At 55.4% G+C, this 21,282-nt stretch overlaps 10 protein-coding genes across 10 annotated transcripts; 6 read left to right on the top strand and 4 right to left on the bottom strand.

Moving 5' to 3' along the window:
- Positions 1-1,589: 1,589 nt before the first annotated feature.
- Positions 1,590-3,270, top strand: PHYSODRAFT_359710 (hypothetical protein; the record flags this gene model as incomplete). Its single annotated transcript, XM_009523623.1, has 2 exons — positions 1,590-1,624; positions 2,170-3,270. Exon 2 carries the CDS (start codon positions 2,278-2,280, stop codon positions 3,268-3,270), a length of 993 nt encoding a protein of 330 aa, XP_009521918.1. The 5' UTR covers positions 1,590-1,624; positions 2,170-2,277.
- Positions 3,271-3,512: 242 nt separating this feature from the next.
- On the top strand, positions 3,513-5,156 carry PHYSODRAFT_491311 (hypothetical protein; the record flags this gene model as incomplete). Its single annotated transcript, XM_009523622.1, has 4 exons — positions 3,513-4,601; positions 4,638-4,856; positions 5,028-5,065; positions 5,102-5,156. 4 exons carry the CDS (start codon positions 3,513-3,515, stop codon positions 5,154-5,156), a joined length of 1,401 nt encoding a protein of 466 aa, XP_009521917.1.
- A 422-nt stretch (positions 5,157-5,578) lies between these two features.
- PHYSODRAFT_492770 (hypothetical protein) lies at positions 5,579-6,133 on the bottom strand (the record flags this gene model as incomplete). The annotated part of the gene is made up of 1 exon (XM_009523621.1): positions 5,579-6,133. The coding sequence occupies one exon, from the start codon at positions 6,131-6,133 to the stop codon at positions 5,579-5,581; it is 555 nt and encodes a 184-aa protein (XP_009521916.1).
- A 668-nt stretch (positions 6,134-6,801) lies between these two features.
- PHYSODRAFT_359708 (hypothetical protein) lies at positions 6,802-10,076 on the top strand (the record flags this gene model as incomplete). Its single annotated transcript, XM_009523620.1, has 2 exons — positions 6,802-6,929; positions 7,101-10,076. 2 exons carry the CDS (start codon positions 6,802-6,804, stop codon positions 9,907-9,909), a joined length of 2,937 nt encoding a protein of 978 aa, XP_009521915.1. The 3' UTR covers positions 9,910-10,076.
- Positions 10,077-10,111: 35 nt separating this feature from the next.
- PHYSODRAFT_489532 (hypothetical protein) lies at positions 10,112-10,792 on the bottom strand (the record flags this gene model as incomplete). Its single annotated transcript, XM_009523619.1, has 4 exons — positions 10,112-10,165; positions 10,238-10,330; positions 10,420-10,573; positions 10,725-10,792. The coding sequence occupies 4 exons, from the start codon at positions 10,790-10,792 to the stop codon at positions 10,112-10,114; spliced, it is 369 nt and encodes a 122-aa protein (XP_009521914.1).
- Positions 10,793-11,069: 277 nt separating this feature from the next.
- Positions 11,070-13,235, top strand: PHYSODRAFT_493797 (hypothetical protein; the record flags this gene model as incomplete). The annotated part of the gene is made up of 2 exons (XM_009523618.1): positions 11,070-12,078; positions 12,154-13,235. 2 exons carry the CDS (start codon positions 11,070-11,072, stop codon positions 13,233-13,235), a joined length of 2,091 nt encoding a protein of 696 aa, XP_009521913.1.
- Positions 13,236-13,451: 216 nt separating this feature from the next.
- PHYSODRAFT_327496 (hypothetical protein) lies at positions 13,452-14,036 on the top strand (the record flags this gene model as incomplete). The annotated part of the gene is made up of 1 exon (XM_009523617.1): positions 13,452-14,036. One exon carries the CDS (start codon positions 13,452-13,454, stop codon positions 14,034-14,036), a length of 585 nt encoding a protein of 194 aa, XP_009521912.1.
- Positions 14,037-14,419: 383 nt separating this feature from the next.
- PHYSODRAFT_492078 (hypothetical protein) lies at positions 14,420-16,420 on the bottom strand (the record flags this gene model as incomplete). The annotated part of the gene is made up of 2 exons (XM_009523616.1): positions 14,420-15,301; positions 15,347-16,420. The coding sequence occupies 2 exons, from the start codon at positions 16,418-16,420 to the stop codon at positions 14,420-14,422; spliced, it is 1,956 nt and encodes a 651-aa protein (XP_009521911.1).
- A 707-nt stretch (positions 16,421-17,127) lies between these two features.
- Positions 17,128-18,567, top strand: PHYSODRAFT_488772 (hypothetical protein; the record flags this gene model as incomplete). Its single annotated transcript, XM_009523615.1, has 2 exons — positions 17,128-17,278; positions 18,098-18,567. The coding sequence occupies 2 exons, from the start codon at positions 17,128-17,130 to the stop codon at positions 18,565-18,567; spliced, it is 621 nt and encodes a 206-aa protein (XP_009521910.1).
- Positions 18,568-20,169: 1,602 nt separating this feature from the next.
- PHYSODRAFT_497885 (hypothetical protein) lies at positions 20,170-20,901 on the bottom strand (the record flags this gene model as incomplete). Its single annotated transcript, XM_009523614.1, has 1 exon — positions 20,170-20,901. A coding segment is annotated over one exon (732 nt), but the record flags the coding sequence as incomplete, so codon positions are not given.
- Positions 20,902-21,282: the final 381 nt, after the last annotated feature.

Here is a 21,282-nt window from a genome sequence, read left to right as displayed (position 1 = left end):
AGTGAGTGCGTCGTCCGGAATAGTCCGTCGTACTGTTTCAAGTACTTCTCCATCTTCTGTTTGGACTCGCGCATGGCCAGCTCCTTCTTTCGCAAATTGTCTTCGTTCTCCTTTTTGAGCGTCTCCATTGCCGCGTTCTCGAGCTGAAGACGCTCGTGCGCTGACTTGAGTACCTTTAAATCCTTCTCCAGCCTCGTCTTGCGCCGCACTTCGTTCTCTGTCAAGCTCTGTTTCTCTTGTATATGCATCACGATGTTCGCTTGCACCTCTTCCAGTCGCGCGTTCTTGGCCTCTTCTTCTTGAACCAGAGCGAACAAGTTTGTAGTCTCCTGTCGAAGATCCTGCAGCGATATCGTCTTGGCCTCGACATCTCGCGCGCACTCTGCGCGCTTATTCTTCAGCGTGGCAATCTGCAGCTCCTGCTCCTCGTTCAGAATGATGTCGCCGCCGTTCCCAGAGGGCATGGTCATCTTGGACACTTCGTCCTGGAGCAGCTCCAGCTTCCCGCGCAGATCGTTGACCTTCTCCTGCTTCTCAAGCTCCGCCTGTCGAGTCGTGGCGATCTGCTGCAGCACCGCGTCCAGCTCGATCTTGGCCTTCTTCTTCTGCGCGAGCGCCTCGCTCTCCTCCTCCTGGTCGCGCAGCATGGCCTCGTGGCTCGAGTGGATCTCAGCCAGGATCTCCTTGGTGCGGTGAAGCAGCCGCTGCTCGCTCTCCTGGGACTTGACGAAGGCCAGCAGCAGCTTCTCCAGCTCCGACTTGTACAGCGACACGGCGTCGGGCGTCTGTGCCAGCACAGCCTCCATCTCGGCCACGACGGCAGTCCCCGCGCCCGCCGCCGCCGTCTCCGCCTCCGTGAACCATCCGCCCTCCGTGCCTGCCGACTGCGGCGTCAGCCCGCGCTCCATAGCAGCAGCGTCCGCCATCACTGCACTGTGTGCGTTGCTTTGGATAATTATAGGGGTTCAACTAAAACTATAGTTGAAGTTGCGATGCGGAGTGATGGTCATAAGGTTGCTGATACCTTGAGCGACACCCGTGTCGCTGGCACGAAGGCTATAAAACCTTCCCAAGGCGTGCGCTGCTATTGATACACCTACATCAACACGTACACCAAAAGTTAGACGGGGAAGCGCCACCCTCCACGAGGGTGTGAACTGGTAACACGCTGTGCTGCAGATCCCGCCGTCGCGAAACAAGTCAAGCTTACAGTACCGAGCCAAACATCCTGCAGCTTCGCCAGCTGCGTCCATATCGGCTGCAACAATACGCGTTGCGCTTGATGTCTTAGTCCGGTGGCAGCTTCTCCCAGCTGCCTCGCGTTGAAGTTGTGCAGAGTGTTGGTCGGTGGGGTTGTGGGGTTGTGTTTGATGTGGCGCACACATTAAGGGGTAGGTTTGGTTCAAATCCTACTTTTTGACTTGAAAAATGTATAAGCACAAGGTTTTTTACTTAGCTGTCGAGGTTTTACCCTCGAGGGCGCGTGGCTAGCGGGCATACAAAATCCAAGTCAAAGCGGGGAGAGTGCTCTTCGGCTTTGGCTCTGCATTCTTCCGGAGCCCTCCAGTCGCAAGAAGACGGGCGCAGGCAGACAGCGGGAAGACAGTGAGCAAGAGAGAAGGAGGACCGGCCGATCGGAGCGGTAGCCACAGGTAGCAAGCAGCGCCAGAGACTGCTGGCAGATTCAGGACAGGACAGGACAGGGAAGGCAGGGGCAGGATGAGTCGCGAGGAGCGGAAGATGGCGCAGATCATCGCCAGCATCGAGCGCATGGAGCAGGAGACGCGCGCGTCCGGGGACGACGCGGGCAGGACGCAGGAGCCGCACGACTCGGCCAGGCAGGGCCGCGGCAAGAAGGGGAAGAAGGGGAAGTCCTCGGGCGTCAAGGCCAAGGCCGGCAAGAGGCTCAAGGTGACGGCCGTCGCCGTGGGGCCCAAGGCGCCGTTCGAGCGCAAGCTGACGCCCAAGAAGCGTTGGATCCAGCTCTGGAGCGCCCAGCTGGACACCGTCAAGGACAAGGACTCGAGCAGCTCGTCGGAGGGGACGGAGAGGGAAAGCGTGGACATGCAGACGCCCCAGGAGCCGGCGGTCGCCACGTCGCCCGTGTCAGAGGTCAAAGTGGCCCCTGCCGCGCCTCCTGCGGTGACGGTTGTCGTGGAGCTGAAGGAGGAGCCAAAGATCGCGGAGGAGCCGGCGGCCGAGCCCGAGGCGCCAGCCACCCCTACGGGGAAAGCTGAGAAGACGAATCCCGTCCCAGCGACCGAGAACAAACCGCAGATGCAGACCTCAGAGAAACAGACTACAGAGACTCGCAAGGCGGTGACAAGTGCACACAAGGCAGTGACGACTTCGCCCAAGGCAGCGACGACTTCGCCCAAGGCAGCGACGACTTCGCCCAAGGCATCGGCGGCGGCCTCTCCGAAGGCGGTGGCGAGTACGCCGAAGGCGGTGACGACATCCAAGACACCTAGTGCCGCTTCATCGTCGACGGAGCTGCGTGTCAAGACTCCGCTGAACAACGAGTCGTCGCACTTGTCTCCCCCGCTGGAGCGCAACAGCCCCACCACAACAGCATCGATTAGCCCGTCGTCGAAGGTCAAGGACAGCGACACACCAAACACCAACACAGCAGCAGCAGCCGCGGCAGCAGCGAAGTTCTCCCCCGCTGCGACTGAGCAGGATAAGCCCGCCGTCATTGAAAAGAAGGAGCTTCCTAGCAAGGAATCCTTTGCCCCCAAGTTGGAGAGGAAGAGCAGCACCTGCAGCAGCATGGGCAAGGGGGAGGACAGCTGCAGGAGGGAGACGTCAGATCGTCATCACGACCGCAGCAGGAAACGCAGCTTGGAGCGCACCGATCTGCCCATGTCAGAGGAGGCAAAGCGGCGAGCGGAGCGAAGGAGGAAGCGAAAGTCAAACTGGGATGTGGGCGACCCGCGCAGGGGAGGTAGCCCTATCACAGATCCTCCAGTCAGCGCCGCCGCTGCGGCGGCTAACCAGCAATCGTTTGTCAAGTATCCGCCCAACCGGCCGTCTTGGCGGCATAGTCAAAGCATGATGGACATGAAGCCGCACTTCCAGGGCAAACATCGTTCCTCAAGCTTTTACAGCAGCGGATCCAGCTCCGGGGGGAGGCGAGGCTTCTACCATTCGAATTCGTTGCCTCAAGATCGCGCCGGACGCTCGTCATCGGCGCGCTACAGCTACGGCACAACGACCAGCAGTGGTGGTGGCGGCGGCAGCACCAGCACCAGCAGCAGCAACTACCGGTGATCGACGGCGAGAGACGTTTGAGAACAAGCCGGCCATCTATCTATCTATAAGACGCGACCATATTGTGTAGAAAGCGAAGCTTTGGCGAGCCAGCCAGGAGCAGCACATGGGCAAGTGCAAGTTGTCTTCAAGCACTCGCTCATATCTATGTATCGTTATTGACCTCAATAGAGGGACCCATACAAAAATCAAGTTTGATGTTGAACCGGACCTTTGTTTGTGCAGTAGGTATCCACTCGGAAATGGCTGGAAGTCGGAGGGTGCTGGCGCTGATGTGCGGTGCGCTGTACGTGGCAGCGGACGCAGTGGCTGCCCAAGTAATTACGGGAGATGTCGACGACTCGCTGCTGCTGGTTGTTGGGGACGTGACGTCCTCGTCGGCGCGCGTCCTGTATGACCAAGTGCCTTCATCCGCCTCGAAGCTGCAAGTGCGAGTGCACCAGACCATGGCTCGGACGCAGGAAGACCTAGCAGGCTCTGCAATAGGCCAGACGCTGGACTTTACACTTTCCGGGTCAACAGAGCAGCCTCGGGTTGTGGGGCTGGAGAATCTGGAGCCCGGACGGAGATATGTCGTGCAGTTCGAAGTGGACGAGCCGAGAGAGACGGCGACCGTCATGTTCCACACGGCGCGAGAGGAGCAGGGAGATAAATGCACGGACCGGGTACTTGTTGTGTCCTGCGACCGCTATGTGGACGACCACGACGATGTACTGATGCAGAGGCTGGCGAGTGACGTTGAAGCCCACGACTATGCTTTGGACTCGCCGTCGGTGCACTTCGGAATGGCTCATTTAGGTGACCAGATATATGCGGACGCTGGAGAGTTGAGTATTAAGGTGGTTGCGCTCCCTTTGAAGGAAATGGAGGACAAGAAGTTTCGCCGGGCGAGATTTGAGGAAATTTTGAATGAGTTTCGAGGGCTTTACAGGGAAACCTTCGGGAGGAAGGCGGCGCAACGCGTGCTGCGTATTGGAGCGCATTGGATGATCCCCGACGACCATGAAATCATCAACAACTTCAACTTCGAGCTTGTTCAAAAAGCCTTCCAAGGTGCTAAAAATTCTCTATTGAGTGAAGAGGAGCGTGAGCGGTTTGTGGCACTCCAGCTGCATTGCCGAGCTGGCCTGCAAGCCTATTACGAGTTCCAGTATCAGTTGTACCGTGAATTTCCTTGGGGCAGCGTGGATTTCCTCGAAGATGCGCTTGGTGAGATCCTTCGGGCTTACCCTGTGTACTTTGCAGTGGAAATGCAGCAAGTTAAACTACTTTTCCTGGATGTGCGCTTCGAGCGCAGCTTCTTCGAGGAGGAAGAGGACTTACCCAAGCTTGTGAGTGACGAACAAAGGGAGTTTCTCGATGGGAAGTTGCAAACGTGGAGTCAAGACGATCGAAGTGCAGCGGTTGTGTTTGCCAGCATGCCGCTGTTTTTCCAGTCGGTGTTTTCTGCAGCGATCGCTCACGTTGTCGAGCACGAGACGTATCCTGGCATGGCAGAGCAGAGAACTGGGCTAGAAGATCTCTTTCGCATTTTCCAAGGATACAACCAACGACGACTTGATTCAAATGAAGAGGTGTCGCCGCTGGTTAGGCTTCTGGTTGGAGGAGACCTGCACATGATGGCCCACTCGCGTGTGTGCGGGACTGAGCCTACAAACTCTGGTTGTCTGGACCACTTGATCACAAGTGGAATCACGAATGGTTCGACGTCGATCCAGGATACGAAGTTGATCCCGTACTACTACTTGATCACGCAGCTTACGCCAGTATTCGAGACTGCGTACTCATGGGCTCGGTATATTCCTCTGCTCTCCTCGCTTCTTCCTCGGAGTTCACCTTGGTGTATTGAGTATGAGCGTGTGTTCCTCGGACGAAATTACGGGTAAGTCACTTGCGTACATTTCACCAAACATGAACCCACAAACTAATAACGTCTGTGGTCACAGAGTTCTTGAGTTTAGCTCCGACGGCAATTTCTCCTGGGATCAAACAGTCACTCAACCTTACGATGAAGCCCATCAGCGTCGTGTTCAGGTAAATTTTTGTGTTGGGCTTTGCCTTACCGTGACGATTATCACGCCAAACTGACGATCTTTTCTGCTTCAGTCCGTCATTGACGCGTCCACGCCTCAAGCTCTTGGCTTTGTCGTGCTGTTGATCACCCTGTTCAACGCCAACCTTGCCTACCAAGCCGTGTCAAGGTGTCGAGCCCAAAGACGACCGGTGAAGACAACTAAGACGCAGTAGGGGATGACACTGCAACCAATGACGCGAATTGAACAACACTGCTTTTTTGCTTTTTGTTAAATTACTGCGAGCTGAGAGAAGTATACGCCTCAGGAGGAGGAAAGCTGCGGCACATGCTGCATCGGCTGTCGAAGCACGTGTTTGTGTAGGTACATTGCGTGCACCTCCAGGAGCTCCGCCGCCGACCCTGACGCGTCAGCATCTTTGAAGGTTCCAACTCCGCGTCAACTAAGCTTGCGCGCTTCAAATCCCTGCTCCTGGTGTGCAACGCGATCGGCGAGATGGTCGTCTCCAGCGTGAGCTGAAGGAGGTGCTTGCGTCCTTTGATGGGCTGCTGTCTTCGTTCTTTGGTCGGCGTGGGGCTGTGGGAGGCGCTGCGCAGGAAGTATTTCCTGTGCGGCTCGTCAATCTTCAAGGGCGTGGGAGCGCGCGCACGCGGCGACGAGAGCCCAACATTAGTCGAGTGAGCTCTCCGTAAGTTCTGCCCTGAGTGTCCTGAATGACTGGAAGTCGCCCGCGAGGCGCCGAAGAAGCGGTCCAGCTTGGGCTGCTTCTCGTCCGCAGCGCCAGACGCAGAGCGAGTGACCGGTCGGTGCGTGGAGCTCCTTGTCGTCATGGGTGCTGTAGTCACTTTTCTCTTCTTCTTGGCGCCCAATTGAGTTCTGCTGGGCAGCCTGCCCCCAGTCGAAGACGAGGAGGAGGATGTCGACGATGCCGGCGACGACGAGGCCGCCAGGGAGGCCGTGAACTCCGGGTCGTTCTGCAAGAACTCGATGGTCTGCTCCAGTGCGCGCTGCTCCGCCTCGTGCACCTGGGACTGGTGCTGGCGCAGCTGCCGCTCGTAGAACTCCTTGAGCTCTCCGCCCGAGCTCTCGTGGCCCTCGGTGGGGTGGTCCTCGCCGCCGTTGTGCAGCGGCGGCGCGTCCTCATCGAAGAACTCGACGAGCGGCTCCTTGTCGTCCGCAATGTCCCCCAGGAATGGACACTCCGTCTTTATGGCCGTCCACATCGCCTCGTCCACCTTGTACTGCTTGGTGCGCGCGAAGCCGACGACGCGGCGGCGACAGAAGCCGCAGTTGACGCTGGTGAGCTCCAGCCCGCGCTCGAAGCACTCCATGCTGTGCCAAAACAGGGTGCAACATACATGGTGAGCAGCGCAATAATACAAGCAAGGGAGGAGGGAGGAGCAACGTAGTATAATACCAGAGGTAGCGGTGGCAACACGGCAGTTGGATGGGGCGGCGCAGCACGTCCAGGCACAGCGGACACTGGAAGCGGATGGGGATGGATACGGAGCCTGCGTGCGGGGTGGGCGGGGCCAGCGCGGGCGGCGCCAGGGGCGTCGGCGCCGCCGCCGCAGTGGTCGACGCTCGCGACCGAGTGAGCGCCATAGTTGCTTTGGTTGTCCGGAAGTGAGCGACCAAATTGAATTTTAAATTGGCCACATACAAACTACAAGTTAACGGCCAAATTGGACAAAACAAGGTCGCGACTTGTACCCGGTTCTGTTGTGTCGTCGGCCACATCAGACAAAAGTTCCAAAATAGGGTCGTGCATTGTACCCGCTTCTGTCGTGTCGCCAGCCACCTCAGCTTCGCGATCCCCTCGTTTGACACTCCATCGTCTGGCTGGGAACGGATGCACCGCTCGCTGCACCTGCGCCGCCTGTCCGCGGCCGCGGCGCGGCCCGTATGGCGCGCATCTCGCTCGTCTTCCTCTTCTGCGTCCCGCGCGGCGCTGACTGTGCTGACGTGTTCTTCCTCGCTGCAGAATTCGCGGCGTAGCGGAGTGCCCCCCGTGGCTCGCTCCTTCGCTTCCATCAGCTCCAGCGACGCCCCCAGCGATCTTCCAGCAGCCGCGGAGGTCTCCACAGCTGCGCCTCTGACCGAAGAACAGCGCGAGAGCGTCGTGGCGCTGCTGAAGACGCGCTGTAATGCGCTATACGACGATAACGAGGCGTACGTGGCATCGGACGAGGCGCTGTCGCTCTGGTTCCGCAACGTGCAGACGCTACTGAGCCAATACGAGCCCGCGCAGCTTCGCGACGAGGTGCGGCGCGCGTACGAGAGCGGTGTGGCCATCACCTCCAAGCAGCGGCAGTTCGAGCTGGCCACGGCACTGACGCAGCAGATGCAGGCGCAGGGCTTCCTCCCCACGGAGCGCACGCGCCAGATCCTCATCCGCAACGTGGCGCTGCAGCTGAGGAGCGGGCCCAGGCAGACGCCGGTGGACGACCTGCGCGCGCTGCTGAGCGACGTGTCCGACGACCAGTGGGAGCGCGAGATCATGCGCATCGTGGAGCGCGAGGAGCGGCCGCTGCAGCTCAAGACGGAGAAGGAGTTCGCGCTGTTCCACAAGAGACTCATCGCAGGTATCGAGGCGCAGCTGGATGACTACGAGCGCGCGCTGGGACTGCCCAAGGGCAGCAAGGAGCTCAAGATGAAGAGGTCCACGGTGCCGTACAACGAGGCGCTGCGCGTGTACGCCGACAACGGCGTCACGTTCTCGCGCATGCTGCAGCTGATGGTGGCGCGCGACCTGGTGGTGGACGTGGAGACGTACGAGGCGCTGCTGCTCGGCGCGCGCTGGAACGAGATCCCGGCCACGCTTGGTCAGCTGCTGGAGTCGAAGTTTGTGAACGAGTTGGCGTCCACGTCCTCCGAGGAGGCCAGCGAACACGTCCGCGCGATCTGGATTAACACGATGAAGGCGGTGGTGCACTCGAGCACGGAGCGCTTCAGCTCGCTGTCCGCGAGCGTGTACAAGCGAGACGTGGACCAGCTGCGGAAGGTCTTCCTGTTCGTCGACAAGAAGCTTTCGAGTGCCTTCCCCAAGTTCAGCTTCGCTACGACGGAGCAGTACGACGAGGTCTACACGATGCGTGTGAAGGCAGCGGCGTCGTGCGGACTCATTGCCCCCGTGAAAAGAATTCTGGACGAGTATGTCGAGTCTGCTCTTTCCGCTGGTGAGGGCGAGAAGCCTGCGCTATCCAAGGAGCCGTTCCTGGCGGCGCTGGAGATTTTCCCGTGGTCTTTGGTGGATGTGTTGACGATCTCGCGCGAGGGTGCTTTGGCGCGCGCGGAGGAACGCGATGTAGCGACGTCTCCGCGCGTGATTGAGATGCGAACGATGTATGAGCGCGTTATGCGCAGACTGACCAAGGCCGAGAAGTCCATTGAGGAGATCAAGCGCAAGGTCAACTCGGAGGATGCTAAGCTGGATGAGGAGGAACTGCGGGAGCTGCTGAACCAGCAGAATTTGGCAAACAGCATGGTGGAGCAGGAGTCCAGGAGAACCACGTCTTTCGAGCGACGACTCAATAACGCGCGTGTTCTCAAGGCTAACCAGGTGCTGATGAAGGAGTACTTGCAGCGTGGAGACCGGACGGTGGATTACGTGTTGAGCAAACTCGTGGACGCCGGTTACGATGTGGAGCACGACCTGGACGTGAGCACCAAGCTCATGGAGCAGTACATGGTATCGGCTCGGCGTCTGGACAAGCGTCTCACACAGCGACAGAAGCACGCAAGTCTCCACATGATGTCTCGCGTGTTTAAGCAGGTGAACTTGGTTTCTAGTGCTGTGCGGTCTGGTACTCTGGATCCGCAGGACCCGAAGACTCGCGAAAAGCTGGTCCAGTTCTTTGACCACGCCGTGTGCGCCGCCGTTCGATTCTGGTGCGAAGAAGAAACAGACGCTCTCGTGCGCCAACAGCAACGCCTGCTGGGCACCCAACAGCTCGCCCAGCGCGAGTACGACCAGCTCATCTTCCAGCGCGTGACCAGCCTGGACGTTCGCGGTGCTCACTCGCTGTTGCAAGAGATGCACAATGCTGGTATGAAGCCGTCACAGGAAGCCATTCATCGCATTGCGCTTGGACTGCTGCATCAGGCGGATGGTCAATCTTACGTGGTAGACGACGTAAAGGAAGATACTTCAGAGGAAGTGGGCGAAGCGACTACAGAAACCGCGGAGGAAGCGCTCGACTCCGAGGTTTTCTCGCTGCTGAATGCTTCCGACCGCGAAGCTATCGAGAAGGAGCTCGAACTCAGTGGCGCGCTGAAGCTCGAGGGTGATGACGACAAGCTCAGCGCTGAAAGTGCAGCGGCAGCCCGCACTTTGCTGCTGGGTTCCGACGCTCCGGTGACTATCGAGGACCTCATTGGCTTCCTGCAGGACTGGTACAACCTGTACGGCGTCGAGCCGCTCGGCAAGACTGTTGTACCTGTGTTGGCACGGTTGCTGGATGCGAACAACTTCCCAGAGTTCCGCCGTCTACTGCAGATCCTGGAGTCCATGCAGGGCGGCCTGACCCCCGCAACGCAGATCTGGCTCGAGAAGCGACTCGACCAGCTCGGCGGCAAGACGCTCGATGACTTCCGTCTGAATTAGGAGGGAGGCTGTGGCGTGCAGCTTCTAGTTTTGTTCGGTAGATAGATCACGTCCTACCTGTTAGACTTTGAGTGGAAGTGAGCTCCATTCCATGCAGACATCACCACTAAGCATACCTAGCAACCAGTTATCGCACAAAATGCAGTTCTCACGTTTGTCCTCATATCAGTTGGCTGAAAACCGGAAGGGAATTCTTGTCGATTCACAGTTCGATCTGGTCCAGCGACGCCGTCAAGTACGTGCCCAGTGCTTCAACCTGCGCGCAGTAGACCCACAGCATCAGCATCTCCACAGCAGCAACAGCATCAGCGACAAAGTCGTTCATCACCTTGGCCTTGAGCAGTCCCGCGGGTGCGTCAGCGCCCGAGTACGCGCACAGCAGGAAGTTCTTGCCCGCCACCGTCATCGCCAGTCGCCCACGCTGCGGCAAACAACGCAACATTACTCCCATAAGTAAAAGTCCCTGTAGGAATAGCGAGCTAGGCCTCAGTTGCTTGCCTCAAGCTCGACGAGCATCGTGCGCAGGTCGCCCGTGGGGTTGGCCTCTTTGCCGGCGTGCAGGTACTCGCCCCACGTGTGGGAGGCGATGGCGCCCACCACCTTGTGGTCCACAGCTTCTCCGTCGCCCACAGAGCCCACGAGCGCGCCCTCCAGCGTCACCAGCCTGCGCAATACCATGCAATAGGGAGCGTGTCAGAGGGACCGGAGGAGGCGTCTTTGACCACGTGTAGATTTTGATGCAGGTGGAGAATAAAGCTGGAAGTTGCAGCATTGGAATTGCCAGATGATGGCGGACATGGGGGTATACTACGCACATGCAGGCAGTCACGCCGTCGCCCACGATCTGGCCCAGAACCTCCGGCAGCACCTTCGCACGCAGCATTTTCAGATCGATTCACTTTCGAGTCTAGTTTCTAGATTTGAAATTACTTTTATTTTAAAGACTTCTAAATCCATGTATTTTAATACATGGATTTAGAAGTCTTTTTTCTAGGCTGGATCCTAATTTCACGATAAGTTTTCGAGGCATGCAGAGTCCGAAATAAATGATGTGAGCATTGGAGTGATGAACCTTCGCGACTCGTTAACTTTGAGCTGTCGCTCTCCTGACGATCAAGTCATTCTCGATTCTCTAGGGCATCCAGGAATAAATGCCGGAAATGTCGCCAAGAGCATCGAAACAATCTCCTGCCTCCCAGTATGTTGACCTGTCACCCTGGGCGTTCGCCTTGTGGTGGATGGTTTTGTTCGTGGTACACGTGATCACGGGCGGCTACAATGCGGCGTACGCGATGTTCTATTGGGAGCTTCAAAACACGTACCTCTACTTGTGCCTCGACTACTCAGGAATCGGTATGCCTGCGGATGCTCACTCTACTATCGCGATAGTTAACGCTGTTCTGGCTGGACTGCATGGCGTCTGCCTGCTCTCCATGGTTGGAGCTTCACTGTGGCGACGGGAGTTGGCGTTCTCGCCGTGGCCTGAACCAAGTAGTAAGCGGGGACTGTTCAATAAAGCAGTGGTACCGACGGCCGATGACAGATTTTCGTCGCGGATCACCTCCGCACGAACCCAGACAGTCTACTTGTACTCGCTGGTTTGGGGTCGACAGGGCGTGTTGGGGGTAAACGGGAACAAGTTCCACGTGATTCTTGTCGTCCGTGAACTCATAGAGACGGCGCTTCAAACCGTCCAAGCCTATCGGATGAGTCGACTATTACCTCGAGTGCTTCTTAACCGCTTCTACGTGTGCTTACTCGTACTGAACTGCTGGTCGTCCGTCCTCATATATTCTCTGCTACGGCATCGGATCGAGGCCCAAAGACGCTTCACTTGTCTTCTGTGCGACTGTATTCTGGACCTGGTATCGTGCGTCGGAGTACCGCTCATAATACTATTCAGCTATCTAGGCGACTACGATGCTGGCCTAACTGGTTTTGACATGGAAAAATGGTACGACGACGTATGGTCCGCTCATGCCTTGAATGAATTTCAGATGATCGTAGTGGTATCGTGGTCTGACTTGGCGAGTCGAGCTTTCTTCTCCTTGGGACTGATTTTCACGACTACCAATCTGAAAGAACTCTTACGCAAATATCGACGACGCATTGCTTCTACGGCGAACAGCATCAGAATTCCGGACAAAATGCCAAGTCTCAAATCCATTGGTCCAGTAGCATCAGAAATCGAGCTGGCGCGCGGACCACAGCCCGTGAAAGTTGGAGGTTGTTGTAGAGGAGGAGCACTACGAGCTCGAGGCAGACAAGTTCTGCTGCACTTAGTCCACTTCTTGTTTGCAGTCTGGGGTGTAGTGGTGCTCAGTCTTCACATTCAAGCCTCGGTGCGGCCAAAAGCGGCTCAATGCGTCTTGCAGGTTTTCCCATGGGCTGAATCGAATCCATCCTGCTACCTGGCTGTTCTCGACTGCTATCGTCTGGGCATAACCGGAAAATTGGCAGAAGTTGAAGACCACTGGAGCGAGTTTGATCGGTCTACTGTTGTGACGTTGGTTATGCGTCACTGTCCAAATCTTGAGATTCCAGATATGCTGGCCGATTTTCACTTGACTACCGGTATCAAAGTGTACAACTCGACAATTCAGAGCTGGGAAGCATCGGCAGCTATCACCAATACGAACCATCCCGAGCTGATCTGGTTCTACTTGGTCCGTGTCAACTTGACGGACGGGGTTTTACCTCAAGGGGCCCAGTCGTTGGATTTCCCTGCAAAACTGTACGATATCGAGTTTTGCTACACGAACCTCCGCGAGCTTCCTGATGATTTGGACTCGAAGTGGCTCATCGGAACTGCAATCTACATGGAATACTGCCAGCTCACGACTGTGCCTCTAGTTCTCACTCGGTTGGACCCGTACTACTTGGCGCTTACGGGCAACCCAATCACTGAACTCCCGCCCGAACTGTTCGAAGTACCGGACATGTTTCACTTAGGGCTCGGCAACACCAGCATTGCTCAACTGCCTCGCAATGTCACGAATCTCTCGCCACTGCTGTCATTTATCCACTTCACCAACACAGACGTGTCGTTCTTCTGGGCTTGGATAGATCCACTGATCCAGCGAGCGCTAGGCGGAGGAGAAGCTCCACTCAAAATGGGTGGGTCCACGTACTGCTTCGACGTCGAAAATGTCATACATGGAAACACGGATACTTTCAGCGTGCTGCCGTCGGGAGAATACTCACCGATGCTGATGGATGCATCCGAGGCCAACCGAGACGTGATACTGCAGGCAGTTGACTGCGATCTCATGCATTCAAGAACATTTTACCCGATTGCGTTCGAGGACAGCATCAGTTCACTCTAGCTCCTCATTTGGTACCGTACAAATCGGCGGCAAAAAGTAAAAAACAAAAAAACATTTTCAGAGGCTCCATGATGCCGCAGTTGCAATGGACCCCAAAGCGGAAACGGAGAACGGATGAGGAACTGGCGCAGATGGCGGCGCACGATGCCGCTGAGAAGCGTGCTTGGGACGCCAGTCAGAGACCGCAAGTGATGCCACCGGTGGCAAGGACGAAGTATGCCGAAGAAGCAGAAGACGAAGGCGGCACCATTTAACGATAAGTTGAAGGGACTGTACCATTTTGTGTCTGCCACCGAGAAAGTTGTTGAATTGCTGGAAAGCAGATCGTGTAAACCGGTGCACAAAGCCTCAGCGGCAGCGTTCCGGGGCGGTGGACTCGTGACAAACAAGGTGCTGGAGCTGGTTCAAAGCGGTGGGAGTATCGACGAGTCCACCGCTTGTCTGTATCGAGACACCTCCGCTCGGTTGGGGACACTCCTGTCGGACGGGCGAGCGGTTAGCAAGTTGCAGTTGAAGGCCGTGATGAAGCTGATGGACGGGCTTGGCAAGGTGGCCCAGGTATCCAGCGCTAGGACGGATCTCCCGCTAACTCTGTCGGACACAGTGTTAATGTCTACTTGGCTGGACTTTAAAACCTACGTCGATGGACACGGCGACGACAGGTTACTCATGATGCAACAGTATGTGAAGACTTTCCAGAGCCAGCAGAGACGAGGCCCGTTGAAGACCCTTCTGGAGGACTATGAAGAGGAAATGCGGTCGTTTCGGGGGCGACGCGCGTGGAGCTTCCCCTCGTTCTGACGAGATTTGCCGAGGTTGGAGAAGTGCTTGCAGACTGGATCGGGAGCTCAACCTCACTGAGCGCGAGCGAGTCCAAGAGAATGAAATCGATGTTCCGAGAACTCAAGAAGTTCGACGCTCAATACCCTGATTGCGTCCCGCCATTTCTGTATCAGTACGTGCTTGATGTCATGTGTAGATTGTGTGTGAATCCTATTCCTAACAAACGGCCAATGCTGTGCGTCTTTGTGGTAGGAATGCAAGACTGCAAGACAGTTTGTGCCGATCCCAGCGGAAGTACGAGAAGGAAATGCGACTACTGGACAAAGTTCAGCACTGGTAGCTACGCGATCGAAGAATTCCGTTTAGTACCGACGTCATTCTTCAATTTAACACACACTTCACTACTGCTTCATAGCTACACTTGAATCGTGTAGCCATATTGTAACATCCTCGTCACGTCTAATGCGCTGCAGGGAAGACTCTCGACACCAATCGTTGAATCGATAGTCCCACGTGGGGACTTGTAAGCTGCAGCCGACGAACCTGTCCGGATAATTAGTAAATAGCCACTGGCTGAGTTCCCGACTGGTGCGGTTGAACATGGTGTTTGCCTCAAACACGGGGACCTCGACTCCTTTCGAGTGCAAGAACTTCACAGCATCAAATCGGCCGTGCTGGATGGCCTTCATTATGGCGAGGTGGGGGTCGACTTCACTTCGATTCTCGTACAGCCAAATGACTGCTTCCAGGTTACCAGAGACCGCCACCTTCGACAGAGTAGCTGGGTCGCACCCTTCGTCTCGATTTGCGTGTAGCCACTTCACCACGTCCATGTGACCCCTGGCTGCAGCAGCAGTCATGGCTTCAGCCGTGCAAACTTCGGTTCGATTCGCATCCAGCCACTGCACAACGTCTAAATGGCCGTGAGTGGCAGCAAAATCCATAGCCCACGCGGTGCACCCTTCCTGTCTGTTCGCATCGAGCCATTTCACGACGTCCAGATGGCCAGCCCTCGCTGCAGCATCCATCGCGATCGTTGTGCAGCCTTCTACGCGATGAGAGTGTAGCCATTTCACAATTTCCAAGTGACCTTCACGAGCAGCGCCATCCATGGCCTTGGACGTGCACCCTTCACTGCGCTGATCGTGGAGCCACTGAACGACTTCGAGGTGTCCGTTTTCAGCAGCCATGTCCATCGCCAGCTCTGTGCACCCTTCACTTCGATGCTCGTGGAGCCACTGCACGACGTCGAGATGACCGTGGCCAGCAGCCCAAGACATGGCCTTGGAGCTGCAGCCCTCGTCGCGGTTAGCATGAAGCCACTTCACCACATCGAGATGACCGTTCTTAGCGGCACTGTCCATCGTCCAGACGTCACCTCGCTCGCAGTTCAAGTCGTGGAGCCACTTCACAGTGTCTAGATGTCCGTTTTCGGCTGCTCGTCTCATAGCCCCCAGTGTCAAAGGAAGATGCACCTCATCGTGAAGCCACTTCACAACATCCAAGTGCCCATTTGCAGCTGCAGCCACGAGTGTTGACGGTCGCGGCTCTCCTAGACCCTGGGAGTACGCGTACTTCAAGAAGGACAGCGCGCCATTGGCAGCAGCTCCGTCCCACTTGATGTGACGCACTGCGAGCTCGCAATTCACAAGGATCCACCACGCAGTCTCCCAATGCCCCTCCTTCTGGGCGAGCACCAGCGCGTCCTCCGCTCGTGCATGGCATTCATTAACCAACCAACGCACGGCCGATAGATTCCCCGTCTTGGCCGCGGACTGCATCACCAGCTTCAGACACTCCGGACGAGGCGGCGAGTGCTTCTGCAGCCACTTGACCACCTCCGCATGTCCGTAGTCCAGCGCCCCGCACATCTCGATGCAGTTCCAGTAGATCCGCTCGCGATGGAACGTGTGCAGCCACTGGAGGATCTCCACGTGCCCATTCGCCGCCGCTGCGTACACCGCCGCACTCAGCCGGTCGTCAGGGAGGCAGCTCTCCACCAACCACCGAAGTGCCGGTAGATCCCCTCTACCAGCAACGAACCACGACGTAGCATTGAGCATCCAGCGGCGGTAGAACGGGTCGATCGTCTCGGCCGGTTGCCGCGCAGCGATGTACCGCATCAGCCTCAGACTGCCCGTGCGCTTGTAGCTGCGTGCCAGCGTCCATTTCGACGAGAAAGGGTCCAAAAAGGCGTCCAAAAGTCTCGCAACATGGGGAAGATCGTCGTCACCCAAGCAGAACCGAGCAACGAGTCGTGCAGCGGTGAGCAGCGGGAGGGAGGAATTACCATGATCCAGTGGAAAAGTACTGGATCGTCCCCCAGGCCGACAGCCATTTTCTTCATACAGTAAAAAAATCCTAAGTACGCCCGGCACGCCACTTGCGAACCTATCAACCATTTATGGGCTAACTTCGAGCTCTCGGTTTATTAGCGGGACACCTGAAATAGATACGTGCTAGTGCTAAATAAAAACCAAGTAGACTTGAATAATAAATAATTCTCTAAAGGGTGATTCACAGCTATATTCTGCTGCATTGTGCAAATGTCCAAGTCAAGAGCAAGAAACCCCCCAAACTACGGCCTGCTCGCTTTTCACTCGACGTGTCTGATCTCGAAGCTGCCAAGGAGTTGGGACTACTCAGGGACGATGTTGCAGTCGAGTCGACGAACCCGACAAGCTCAACGTATGGCTTGGCCTACCAGCTCCGAGAGAATATTGCCAATTCAGTCTTTTCTTCACAAAAAGCAGTCCACAGCAAGCGCAAAGATTTGGCTGTGAGGTGCGGCTTTCAGATTTTTGTGAAGCAGACCAGTGTGAAGGCCGACAACTCCGGTAATGCGAAATTTGCGTGCAAGGCGCTCAATGGAACGCAATATTTCGACCGGACTACACCAGCTGCCCAACTCACGTGTCCGTTTTTCGTGAATGTTCACGGGAAATCGGGGAAGTGGAAGATATCCCAGGCAAATTTTGCGCACAATCACCTCAAGTTCGTTGGTAGTGCCAAGGCCCCTTGTGTTGAAGGGTCCATCCTGTTGCCGTCCAAGCCCATGCGGAATACCACGCAGCAGATAAGCAAGCTGACCGCGATTGTCGAGACCGAGATGCTTCATGCCAACGATGGATCTACGGCTTCTATGTCAGGCGCCGCTATCAGGAATTTTCTGAAATCGAAAGGAGCGGACGTAAGCGCTACATCGGTGTCCAGAATGAAGCAGAAAATTGACGACAAAATTCACGGCGACTTGGTAGAAAGTTACCAAAAACTGCGGGCGTACTTCGAGTTGATGGCGCACAAGAACCCCGGATCGGTTTGGAGAGTGGAAACTGCCGCGGACGGATCGTCGTTTGGTCGAGCGTGCTTCATCCCTTACGCTGGTATTCACATTGCCCAGAACTGCAAAAAGATGGTCGGCTTTGACGGGGTCCACCTTAAAGAGGAAATGCACGAACAGGGCATTTATCTGGTAGCTACCGTGAAAGACTACAACAACCACATCGTTCCAGTTGGACTCGCGCTGGTTTCACAAGAGGACAAGGCCAATTGGATTTGGTTCCTGGGAGCATTCAAGGAGGCAGTTGACTGGGAAAAGTTCACGATATTGTCGGATAGACAAAAAGGTCTGCTTCCAGCTGTCGCGACAATTTTCCCAAACGCTGGCCATCGATACTGCCTGCGGCATATCATGGACAACATTAACAGGAAATGCTCCAGGTTGTCCCAGGAAGACCGTGCGTGGGTATGCCGAATGGCACGCAGCGACTGTGAAAATGACTATAAGCTGTATCGAAGTGAACTCGCCGTGAACAACCCTGCCGCTGCGAATTTTCTGGACGGAATCGAACGTGCTCACTGGGTGAAGTACAGTTTCCAAGAAAAGTTTAATCTCCCGACTTTCGACGAAATAACCTCAAATTTGTCAGAGCAAGCGAACAACTGGATGGGTAAAGAGCTTCGGACTGCCAAACCCTTGGACGGATTCCACTTGTACTTCTTGAAGCTGAGTCAACTGATGTCCAAAAGGCGACAATTGATTGTAACGTGGACAAAATCTGGCGCACTCTCGGATTTAGTCCCCAAGTTGTTAGAGCGACGTACAGACCGCCAAGCTGCAGCTGATATGTGCGAGTTTACACCCCTTCTCGAGGGTGCGTACAGCGTTTTGTTCAAGGGCCCTGTTGCCATACCAGGATATGTGCACCCAGACCTGGTAGTGGATTTGCCAGCGCTGGAGTGCACGTGCGGCAATTGGCAAGACCAAATGTTCCCTTGTGTCCACGCAATTTGCGCTTCTTCAAAGGATGGCCGACGAATCGAAGACTTGTATGACGCCAAGCGTATGTCGATCGAGCACTTCCGCGATACATACACATTCAAATTTCTCCCTTGGCCGACAACAGCAACCTTACAGCGGGACGACACAATTCTTCCTCCACAACTTGAACCCACTCCTGAACGGATTGGTAAAAGAGGGTTGAAGCCGGGGAAGAGGCCACAACACAAGCGAAAGATTGTGAAAAACGCGCTGTGGGGACAAGAATAAGCTTCGTCGGGCAAAGCCAATTTATACTTTATCGATCTGTTTTTTTGACAAACAACACTTCATAATTAATAGATATTGTGCTTTCCGACAATTCTAACCAAATATGCAAGTGTTGCTGAGTCATATTTGGGTAAGGTATATTAAAAATCTAAACCGATAGATCTCTAGTGTTGTGCCCTAAGAACACGCGAGTAAAATATTTCGTGAAAACCTCTTAAACTCTAGAAAGAGTAGGAACTCTACGAATGTACCACTCCATGGTACACCCTTTTTGTACAATTTAAGCCGCAATGGTGCAATATGCTACGTTGATCTGCAATCTGAATTTTGCAATTTAACTACGTTAAATTTAGCCAAATCACAACCTGACCTCCGGGTTGAAGTCTACTGTATTTATTTTAAGGCAACACTTAGAATAGAAATAGACTGCGAACTACATTTTCAGCGCTTCAGCAAGCCCCATTCTGCTTTGTGCTCAATGCCACGCCTTAACCCACGACAGTGCCACGCCCGGAACATCCAGCGCCGCCTGGACGGCTCGTTTTACTGTCTCCGACTGAATCCCGGTATTTCCGCTCATGACGTCAGCGACGAAGACACCGACGAGCAGGAAGAGGAAGAATCATCAGTCGGGGGTGGACTCCGAGAAGAACGACGTAGGGGGGTGGCCTCTTCGCAAGCAATCGAAGGGCCCAGAGAGGCGTGGATGGGCAGCTATATGAGGTAGAGCGAATATAAGCGAAAAGGTGGATCAACGTAAGAGTATATTATCTCATTCAATGGGTTGGGTACTGGGAGCTTACATGGGAACCGAGAAGCCACGTTCCGATGCGCCTGAAGCTACGGTTCGAACGCGAATCGATCGACATCATCTGGGTCTACCAATCGACAAGAGGGAGACGTCGGACTCGCCATCGACGACCGATACGACGCAGCGCAAGAATCCAGTCTCGCAGAAGTAGGTAGATACGTCTTGATAAATACGCATCACGAACTTAGCAAATACTGTGACAGTAGTTTGTTTTTCGGTCGGCCTGGGGGGCGATCCAGTACTTTTCTACTGGATCATGGTAATTCCTCAGCGGGAGGTCCTCGACACTATCCAGAGGAGGAGATGGAAAAACCGCTGTTTGGAGCAGCTGCACTAAAAAATAACGTACAGCACTAATCAGTCGGACATCATCACCAAAACGCCGATCCACAGCACTCACGGTTCATTCAGCAATACGCACCCCAGCGATGGAGATAATCACTAAAGAACCGGGTTCGGTCACTCATACGACAATTCTTTTTTACTAAAGGTAACGTAGGCATATTTCCACGTATACTGTACATGCCCGCTCGTTATGCCTTTCAGACATAGCGACCATCTTCGAGTTTTTAATTTTAATACTACGCCGGCATCTTGTAAATCATTACTGTAGAAATACTTGTTGGTGGGCTGCAGAAAATAAAGCGTGGTGAGCGCCCACATAATCATCAATTCGATGTACATGTAATAACATCAATTCTCAGTCAGTTGCATTCTAGGTGATATGGACTTGCGATCAGCAAAAGCAAGTCAACGCACTTGGCAACATCAAGAAAAAAGGTTTCATATACTTATATAGTATCACTGTGGGTTCTTGCTAGCACGTTCACGAGCGGGTCCGTCGCAAGCGCGTTCTTGTACTCGTCCAGAATCGCAACCACCTCGGCGACGTTGAACTCGTGGGCAGCCGTGGGCTCCTCCGACACCGCCTTCTTGAAGGTCTGGAGCTTGTCCGTGATCTTGGCGAACACGTCGAGCGGGATGCGGCCGGCCAGCGGCGACATGGCCTCCTTGATCTCCTCCACGGGCAGGAGCGGCTCGTTGAGCGCCTGGAACAGGTCGACCAGCGCCTTCTGCGTGAGGTCCGCCGGGGCAAAGTAACCCTGCAGCACGCTCGTGAGGACGGCCAGTGACTTGCGCATCTTGTGGACCGACTTGGGGCTGTTTCCGTTCGCGTTCTCGGCCGACGGGAGCTTGCCCATGTACACGTCCGACTTCTTGACGCACGACGGGTCATCGAGCTCCATGGTGGCAATGCAGTTACCAGGGGCCAGAACGGCGCCCTCGGACTTGAGCAGACGGATGACACCGGCCTCCGGGATCAGCAGCGGCATGTACATCTTCATGACCTCGATCTCAGCGTACGACATGCCACGACGCAGGCTGGCGCCATCGTCCACCAGGTAGCGGGCGAGCTTACCGGCCGTGTTGGTCACCAGGCGCGTGGGGTCGTACTCCTTGGTGAACTCACACGTGTGGCTGTCCACCACAAGACGCAGGCCCTGCGCCTCCTTGGTAGCGTACGCGTCGGTCCTTGTACGTCAGCGCGCCATCTTTAGGAAGCCGTCGCAGTCGCGTTCTTGAGGAAGCCGCGCACTCCATTCAGGAGTTAAGGGGGGTTCACGAGTGGAGCATCGAATGAATTGGTATGTATTACTACCTCTGTGCTGAAAATAATGCACCTTCAAAAAATATTTGCGCATAGCTCCGCCTCGTTTTTTCACCGATATAGGATTTGCAGAGGTTTAATGAAGTGCCCTACAAAAGAAAAGGATCCAGGTCTGAAGTCTCAAATGCAGAGGGTAGTAGCGAGGGCTTGTGCTGGGGTATCAGCTGCGGTGGGGAGGGACGTTGCCCAGCACAACTAACCGGACGAGGTTGGGCAGCACGAAGCTGCTCTGCGT

The sequence above is a fragment of the Phytophthora sojae genome (genome assembly GCF_000149755.1).
Source record: "Phytophthora sojae unplaced genomic scaffold PHYSOscaffold_3, whole genome shotgun sequence".
Taxonomy (NCBI): Eukaryota; Oomycota; class Peronosporomycetes; order Peronosporales; family Peronosporaceae; genus Phytophthora; species Phytophthora sojae.
Note: the sequence above shows the minus strand (reverse complement) of the source record. Positions and strands in the feature narration are given on the sequence as shown.